A 9,972-nucleotide genomic window follows, 5' to 3' on the forward strand; every position below is an offset into this window, starting at 1 on the left:
TTTATTGAATAATACTTATAATAATCCCATTTATATCGTGGAGACTTCCCTCAAACAAGTTGTGGATTAAACCAATGAAATTTTGGATATATTAATCCCTAATGAGGATAATATATCTTCAAATTGACTATATAAATGGGATTATTATAAGTATTATTCAATAAAACTTGAGAAAATGGAGAGTTTTTTTTTTTTTCCTCTAGTTTCAGCTCAGAGCCGCGGCCATGCTGATGCACCGACGTTTTGCTACACTGTTATTAATGAGAGCCTCCTCCAATATGTGGTACTTGGTAAAGATGTAAATTAATTTATTAACATAGTTCCAAGGTAAAAACTGAATACAAATGAATTCAAAAATACCTACCTATGTTTCGATTCCAGCCCATACATAATTTCAATTGGATTAAATCCAATGATGAGAATTAATTATCATTTTGAAAAATATAGGGTAGAATCTTTTCAGGGTTTTTTGCTTTTTTAAAAATGAATATTACATGCTTATGAAATAAATTAAGTTAAGAGAGGGAAGAGAGAAAATATTTATCTTATATATGGAGTGTATATATACGCTAAGAATATCATATAAATAAACAAAAAAAATAAAAGTATAAAAATAAGAATGAAGATAAATATAATTAGAAATAAGAATGAAAAAATATATAGAAATAATACAATAACAAAGTATTAGCAAATAGAAATAAAGATGTATTATATATACATAAATATACATACATATATATATATATAATAATAATAATAATAATAATAATAAATCTCTGAGCGAGGTATAAACATTAGCCACACAACATTGTGAAATATATTTGACACCTATTACTATGAAAAAGTACCAAGACAAATCTAAGACTTACAGAACTGCCAAGATAAATCTAGGAATCTAGGACTTACTACTTCAAATCTTAAGTTTTTCAACCCTGCTTTAATAAAAATAAAATTAAAAGACTATTTCTTTTATATATTTATTCTCATAGGACATACGTTTACGCAGTGGAATGGCATTGACAATATTTTCATTTAATAACTTATCCTACCAATATTCCATACGTCATACAGGAGTCATTCATTACAGCATGTACGAAGAATTTTTGGAGTCACCTGATCCATATTTCAGATCATATGCAGCATTTCAGGTAATTTGAAGGACATAAAATATTTTCCTTTTTGTTTTGTTTTTTTTTCTATTATATTCCTGTATTTTCTATCTTCACAAATATTAATGGAAGGCGTCGCAATAACGAAGTTACTTTTCAGCATCGTTTACAAATTTACCAGGGACTTAAGTCGTTTCTCTCCATAGACAGATTTGTTGTTTTTTTTTTGTAACTACACTAAAAATACAGTTCAGTTTAATTCAGTATTACAAACCAGATAAGACTTATTGAGTAATGTCATTTTTCGTTGTACAAGATATGATATTGTGTGCATGTGTGTTTGTTCTAGTTATACATTGTAATACATTTGATGCTGTATCCTGCAAGAAATTTATTTCCGAATCAGATGGTTCCAGGTTCAGTCCTGTTGCATAGCACCTCGGGCAAGTGTCTTCTACTATAACTCTGGGCTGACAAAAGCCTTGTGAATGGATTTAGTCAATGAAAACTGAAAGAAACTCATCATATATATATATACACACACACATACATATACGTGTATGTGTATTTGTTTGGATGTTTGTATTTGTACCTTCACATCACTAGACAACTGGTGTTAGTTTGTTTACATTCCCATATTTAAACAGTTCAGCAAAAAATCATTCCCAGTACAGTAAGTACTGGGAACGATTTGTTCAACTAAACACATGAATGTGGTGCCCCAAGCATGGGTGCAGTCCAATAGCTGACACAAGTCATCATCATCATCATCATCATAATTTAATGTCTGCTTTCCATGCTGACATGGGTTAGACAGCTTAACTGGAACTGGTAAGCCAGAGAGCTGCACCAGGTTCCAGTCTGAATTTAGTTTTGTTTCTACAGCTGGATGCCCTCCCTAACGCCAACCACTCCAAGAGTGTAATCAGTGCCTTTTACATGTCACTGGCACAGAAGCTGTTATGTGTCACTAGTACCAGTCACAACTACGATTTCACTTGGCTTGACAAATCTTCTTTTTTGGGCTTGCTCACCATCATCAGGCTCATGACATCAACCCCAGGACTTAACAAACATGTTATTTTATTGACCCCCAAGGCAGTGAGTTGGCAGAAATGTTAGCACGCTGGACGAAATGCTTAGCAGTATTTTGTCTGTCTTTACGTTCTGAGTTCAAATTCTGCCTAGGTCAACTTCGCCTTTCATTCTTTCGGGGTTGATAAATTAAGTACCAGTTGCATACTGGGGTCGATCTAATCGACTGGACCCCCTCCCCAGAAATTTCAGGCATTGTGCCTAGAGTAGAAAAGATTATTTTATCGACCGCAAAAGGAGTCGATAATATAATGAGTCTTTCAAAGAATGAAAGGTAAAGTCAACCTCAGCAGAATTTGAACTCAGAATGTAAAGACCCCCAAAAAATGCTGCTGGGCACTTTGTCTCATGCACTCACGATTCTGACAGCTTACCACCTTGCTCCATCCTAAAGTAATGAATGATTGAAATGTGAATTTTAAAGTTTCTGTACGTTCATTTTTGACAGAGACTTGAACTTATTCTCTATCTCTCTCTCCCACATTCTCTGTCTTCCTTTTCCTCTCTCTCAACCCAGATTAACATGGGTGGTGTTTTAGATTAAGCACCCACACACATACCTCATGGAAAAGAAAAAGGTTAAGGGCATCAGGGAGAGGTGGAGGGAATGTTATAAAACTGCTGTTTTGTAAAAATAGATAAACAGTAATCCCTCGACTGTCACGGGTGTTACGTCCCATAAACCCCCACAATAGTTGAAAATCCACAAAGTAGAAACAGTACTGTACTCTTTACTCTTTTACTTGTTTCAGTCATCTGACTGCAGCCATGCTGGAGCACTGCCTTTATAGTCGAGCAAATCGACCCCAGTACTTATTCTATCGGTCTCTTTTGCCGAACCGCTAAGCTACGGGGACACAAACACACCAGCATCAGTTGTCAAGCGATGCTGGGGGGACAAACAGACACACAAACATATACACACACACACACACATATATATATATATATATATATATATATATATATATATACACATATATACGACGGGCTTCTTCCAGTTCCCATCCACCAAATCCACTCACAAGGCTTTGGTCGGCCCGAGGCTATAGTAAAAGACACTTGCCCAAGGTGCCACACAATGGGACTGAACCCGGGACCATGTGGTTGGTAAGCAAGCTACTTACCACACAGCCCACTCCTGCACCTGTACTGTATATCTTTTTTTTATTATTTTTATAATTTGTATATATTTATTTTATTATAAATGCAAAACAATACCAAAGAGGAATCGATGTAAGCTTAAATAGTAAACAGCAATATGGCGATGGATTACTGCTTATATTTACATACATATGTGTATATGTGCACATACATGTGTGCATGTGGATATATCTGTAGGAATGAATGTCTGTAGGTGGTGGGTGTGTATGTATACAGTTCAGCATATATGTACACATGTATGTATATTGTCTAAATTTCTTATCCTCTAGATTGTTGTCCTTGCACGCGTAGTTATGGATCGCAGTTCTGTATTCCTAACGGCAACTGGTGTATCTATCCTAGTTGAGACACTAAAATCTGAAGACGATGATGTTGTCATCTTAGCAGCTAGCCTTCTCTCAAGTTTATCACACACACGAGCAGGGATTACAGATGCCATGGTAACTGTTGGTGCCCTTGAATTCCTTATCAAAAAACTGAACACCACTTCAAACCCTCAACTGAGCAGTGCAGTGGCAGTAACTCTTGGATATCTCACTTTCAATCCAACTGCATCCAGAAATCTGTTTACTGCTTGTAGAAATATGCCAGGCTTGTATAAAACATTGATCAAAAACTTGAAAGGAGATGCCAAGATTAACTCCAAGTTCATAGATGACTTCAAAATGGCTCGTGATATTGGACTGCCCTCACAATGGTTTGTATGACTGCTTTTGAATGTATACTCTTTATTTCAATCATTGGGTTGTGGCCATGCTGGAGCACTGCTTTCTACATATATTTAGTTTGCTACTTTATTCTATAAAATGCTGTCATGAACTTCATTAGCTTACAACTGTTTCAGCTGCAACATGTAATACACTCAGATTTGAGTGCTTATGTATCACCTTGTAGCTTCAAAATTGCAATGCACTTCATTTTTGAAGATCTGATGGAGCTGTAGGGTGATACAGAAACACTTCATTTTTGAAGCCCCAATGCTATAGGATGATACATAAGCACTCAACTATGAGTGCATTGCATCTTATAAGCAGAAACACCTGTAAGCTAATGAAGTTCATAAGGTAATTTTTTATTCCCTTGTCATTTACATAATTTTTTATTACTACGCTGTACTTGACTGATGCTTTGCTCTGAAGCATATACTCTTTACTCTCTCTTTTACTTGTTTCAGTCATTTGACTGCGGCCATGCTAGAGCACCGCCTTCAGTCGAGCAAATCGACCCCAGGACTTATTCTTTGTAAGCCTAGTACTTATTCTATCGGTCTCTTTTGCCAAACCGCTAAGTTACGGGGACGTAAACACACCAGCATCGATTGTCAAGCGATGTTGGGGAGACAAGCACACACATGTGTATATATATATATTTATATATATATATATACATATATACGACAGGCTTCTTTCAGTTTCCATCTACCAAATCCACTCACAAGGCTTTGGTCGGCCCGAGGCTATAGTAGAAGACACTTTGCCCAAGGTGCCATGCAGTGGGACTGAACTCGGAACCATGTGGTTGGTAAGTGAGCTACTTACCACACAGCCACTCCTGCACCTATGTATATTGAGTTCTAACAGCAGGCTATTTGTATTGCTATGCCTAAATGAAATGATAATATATATATATATAATGAGAAATACTTCAACGATGGAGATTTTTACATTTTTATTAATGCATTGCTACATGTGTTTCAACATGATGTATTTTTATGGGATCATTTCACCATATCCACAAGATATTATTTATAATCTCCATGGACTCTATGGGAAGCCAGCAACAAGTAGCATAGGAGCTCTATCAGAGCACAGGCAGACATCTACCATATACAAAATACAAAGATGTGTATATACGTGTGTGTAAGAAACTAGGAAGAGGACACAGAAATTTCTGATTTGGTACCCAGGTGCACATTTAGTCTACCAGGGTGGGTTCAACTCTTAGCTGTGGCAAAGACAATTAACCCGGGGGATGAAGAACTCTAATAGAAAAACCTGAGGTATGTTGTTCATCGGGTTTGTGGAAAACATTTGCACCCACTTCCAACTACCAGCATTTCCAAAAAATGTGAATGGTTCTTCACAAGCCTTCCTCACTGAAGACCAATCATCTGTAAAGGATTGTAATAAGAGAACTGAAGGGGCAGAAGAATTGAATACCCTCCCAATGTATTCTGTGGAACTCGTGAGTTCAAATCCTCCCAACAATATAGAATTTGTTACGTTTGTTTGCTTGTTTATTTATTTTTGTCTTGCAGTCTGGAAATAAATGGTGGCTTCCCAGTGCAGAAACCTAACCAATGTATGAAAGGTGAGTGAACAGCAGCTTTCATAGTTTCAAAACTTTAAGAAAGTTGCACACACACAGTTAGATATACACACATGTACATGCTGTGGATAAATGTGTGTGCATATATATATATGTGGTGGAGGCACAATGGCCCATTGGTTAGGGCAGCATACCCGCGGTCATAGGATCGCGGTTTTGATTCCCAGACCGGGCGTTGTGAGTGTTTATTGAGCGAAAACACCTAAAGCTCCACGAGGCTCCGGCAGGGGATTGTGGCAAACCCTTGCTGTACTCACAACTTTCTCTCACTCTTACTTCCTGTTTCTGTTGTGCTTGTAATTCAAAGGGTCAGCCTTGTCACAATGTGTCACGCTGAATATCCCCGAGAACTACGTTAAGGGTACACGTGTCTGTGGAGTGCTCAGCCACTAGCACATTAACTTCACAAGCAGGCTGTTCCGTTGATCGGATCAACTGGAACCCTCGACGTCGTAAGCGACGGAGTTATAACAATATATATACATATGCATATATGTGCAACTACATGTATGTTTGCATAGACACACACAAACGAGGAGCTTCAACACAGACTGTCTACCATATTCACTAACAAGGTATTGGTCAGTTCAGGATTATATATAGTAGCAAACACTTGCCCAAGGTGCCATATAGTGGAACCAAACCCTAAACTATGTTTGTGAAGCAACCTTCATAACCAGAAAACCTTGCCTCTGCCCACTTTTTCATTACCATTTTCATCTTGGAGTGTCAGGTTCACATAGTGTGCATAATGACATTGCTAGTTTGGTTTGAGTTGAGACAATCACTAGTGCTGCACTTCAGTTTATCATCACTGACCTGAAGGGAGAAAATACATGCTGCCTAAAAAGCAATGGACTCCATAGTGTTAGTATGTCTATGTATGTGTGCATGAATGAGATTGACTCTTAATGTCTGATACTCAAGTGCATCCATGTTTTAGCAGTTGTAGTTTTGTTGTTATCATCGTTAGTCTCTATGCTCCTATTTCTTATTTTTCAGTAAGCCATTGGTGCATGAATCCGTCACTGGTGAGAGATCATTCAGCTGGTAGTAAATATGAAAAAGGTACTAAAACACATCTACTGCGAACCAAATCCGCCTTTCCCCTCAGACAGAAGTCTCCTCAGAGGAGAAAACCCTTACTGGAAAAGTCCAAAACGATGATTGAAGTTAGAACTACACCAAAGTCACCATGATTCATTCAACATCCATAGAAATATCAAAGATAGATGCTCTACTGAACTGAAATACATATTATACATTCAACTAAGTACACAAGCACCTCATAGGTCAATATATACCTTTCATACATTAACATCTGTGTGGACACTTTAATCCCAGACTGTTCTCCCAACCAATACAGTGCTGTGGGTGCCACTGGATGACAGATTCTGATGTTATTCCACGCTTTCCAATCCATGATGCTGGCCTGAGCATGTACAAAGTGAACACTATTTGGTGCTTCAAAATTGTTTTATGCTTCATGCACAAGACATATCTATTAAATTTCTAAATGTATCAAATGACATGTTTTTGTTTTTAGAAATAAAGCTTTCAAAAATTACTGCATTTATTTACTTTCAACATTGCTGTTAACAAGAGATACCAACCATTAGCAGTACTCACACAAACACTCCACCTCATTATTATTATATATAATTCTAAATGATAGTGTAGCTTCCAAATGTTCATTTTGGTTCATCAGATACAATAGCAAATTTGTAAACCGAAAAAGTTTTAGTTTACAGAATTGACTAGTATATTAGGTATTTTTAAGTTTACCATAAACCCACAAAAAGACAAATGGTCAAGATAATCTCAGACACTGGCATTTGAATTCAAAGGAATGTATGGTAGCACAGACTACTTGTGGAATGTTGGCCTGCTCTCCTAGCCAACTGGATGGTGTCAAAGGCTAAAACAATGCAAAGCACATTGTGACCAGCGATAATATCTGATGGTCTGGTCAATACTGTGATATACATATATATGAATACATGTATTTATTCTTTTTACGGCATGCTTCTTTCAGATTTTGTCTACCAAATCCACTGAAGGCTCTGGTTGACCTTAGGCTATAGAAGACACTTGCCGAAGGTGCTATACAGTGGCACCTTGGGAAGTGAACCCAGAATGGTGTAGTTGGGAAGGAACCTTCTTACCACACAGACACTCCCTGCACCTATGTAGGTATAAGCAATTGTCTCCTTGATATGGTATGTGATAGTTGTGTTAGTCATGCAAGCAGCATGCATTTCCAAACTTCCATGAAAACGTATGTGTATACACACACACACACACACACACACACAGAGGGAGAGTGTTTATTAGTCAATCATTTGATTAAAAATATTTAGCCCAAAAAGGCCTCCCTTCGTCAGTATTCTGTGATTTATTCCAGCATTTGCTAACAGAGAACATCGTTAGTTACCCTGGATTCTGCTTTATCATCATAATCATCCATATGCTGTGCTAAAGACATTCCACAACCACTTCATTTATAAAAGTGGAAATCACTTCACATGCAAGATGCTGGGATAGAGCAAACTGCATATACACAATTGAATTTAGTTTCCTTTTTCTTAACCAAAATTTTTGTTCAAGCCATAGGACATGATTTAGTTACTATTTCTAGTAGTTGGGTCACAGGATCATCAAGGCAAAGACAAACCCTAGTCTTTAATAAAAAAAAATTTTTTTTTTAAATAAAAAAATTTGAAGCTCAGATATAGTAATCTTCAGAACAAAATAAGCTGAGATATGTATAGTTAAGCACTTTATCTCACCTCCAATTGAATACAAATAGCAAGTTTGTCATGAATGATGCATTTAAGCACATGTTCAGACTTCAACAAGAATGCCAGTCATTTAAGAGGAATCACAATTACATATTTGTTTATGAACATCAATGAAGAAATGAAATAAAAACTCAAAGGCTGATCAATATTTTTTATTATTTTTCATTAAGTACAACCACATGTTCATTATCACTTAAATGAACTATGATGTAAATGGTGGTCGGTAAACCAGCAGTGATATCACATGCCCTAACAGACCAGCTTAATACATCACAGCATGTTAATTGCAGCCAGACTTTGCTGATAGTATTTTCAATGATATTCAAAATTTACATGCCGTCCTATATAAAAATGATCTCACGTTCCCAAATTTTAAAAAAAAATTTAAAAAAAAAACGAAAAGTCTTACAGTAAAAAAAAAAAAAAAAAAAAAAATCATGGTTGCTCATTTTTATAAAAAAATTACAATCTCGCAATAATCAAAAAAAAATTAAACATGTGTTGATATCACATGAAGTTGAAAAAATAAATACAGAGTACTGCAAAAATGGAAATAAATAAATGTGTGAATGAATCCCATTCCTTTAGTGCAGAGAATCCCTGATTCTCGAGATCTGGACTGCAAGAAATAACAGCTGCCCTACAAAAATCAGGGGGCAGTATGACTAGCTTGTCCTTAACATTAGTGGGCTTTAAAAAAAAAAGGAAATTGAAAATAAATCACTGGGTTTTTGTCCTGAAAGGACAGGGACAAAATATTTATGGGGAAATGGGGCAATATATTTAGGGGGAAGGGAAAATTCAAGTCTGGGGAAAGGGGGCAAAGCGTATATATACTTCATATATACATTTATATATACATATATCAAATACCTACCCACTGTAACTATTGTTTACCGACCATCTTAAAAAAGGCCCACTTGTGCGAGATGCACTTTCAAAGCTACTAAATTTTATTTGTTGATTTACTATTCGTTCAAACAGCATTTTTAATAGAGTTTCTTTTTTTTTCTTTTTTAAATAATCTTCATTATATTTAAATGCTATTGTAATAATTTCAGCACTTTACATATAAAATTTTTTTTTCTTCATATTTACATAAGTCCAAAGAAGGCATAAATCGCTTTTACTGTCTCTGGTCTGATAATGATACATGAAAAAAAAAAAGTGAAAAATGGAAAATGCTTTGTTTTCTGTAGCACTCATGTATTTGGAAGTCAATGAATTTTTTTTCTTTTTTTTTTTTCTCTTTTTCAGAATATATCTTTCACTCCTTTTGTAGTGATAGTAGAACTAAATGAAAGACACAGTATTTGAACAATGTAAAAAAGATTATTTTTGTTTTGAATGGAAAAAATAACACCACCATAACACTCATTCTGATCTTAAGCAACACAGTCAACTTAACTCTCACACACCGCAGACAAGTGGACCATGATTATTTAAACTTATTGGTAACTTGTAAATGTCCCTCA

General features: G+C 36.0%; 1 protein-coding gene across 1 annotated transcript in view; it reads left to right on the plus strand.

The window, feature by feature from the left end:
* LOC106877194 (ankyrin and armadillo repeat-containing protein) overlaps positions 1-7,264 on the plus strand; it is a 39,728-nt gene extending 32,464 nt beyond the window's left edge. The window contains exons 18-21 of the mRNA XM_014926036.2: positions 990-1,148; positions 3,638-4,065; positions 5,626-5,678; positions 6,699-7,264. Coding sequence (XP_014781522.1) covers positions 990-1,148; positions 3,638-4,065; positions 5,626-5,678; positions 6,699-6,895 — 837 coding nt within the window. The 3' untranslated portion in view covers positions 6,896-7,264. The remainder of the gene's footprint in view (positions 1-989; positions 1,149-3,637; positions 4,066-5,625; positions 5,679-6,698) is intronic.
* The last annotated feature ends 2,708 nt before the right edge of the window (positions 7,265-9,972 follow it).

This window comes from Octopus bimaculoides, chromosome 9 (genome assembly GCF_001194135.2).
Source record: "Octopus bimaculoides isolate UCB-OBI-ISO-001 chromosome 9, ASM119413v2, whole genome shotgun sequence".
Taxonomy (NCBI): Eukaryota; Metazoa; Mollusca; class Cephalopoda; order Octopoda; family Octopodidae; genus Octopus; species Octopus bimaculoides.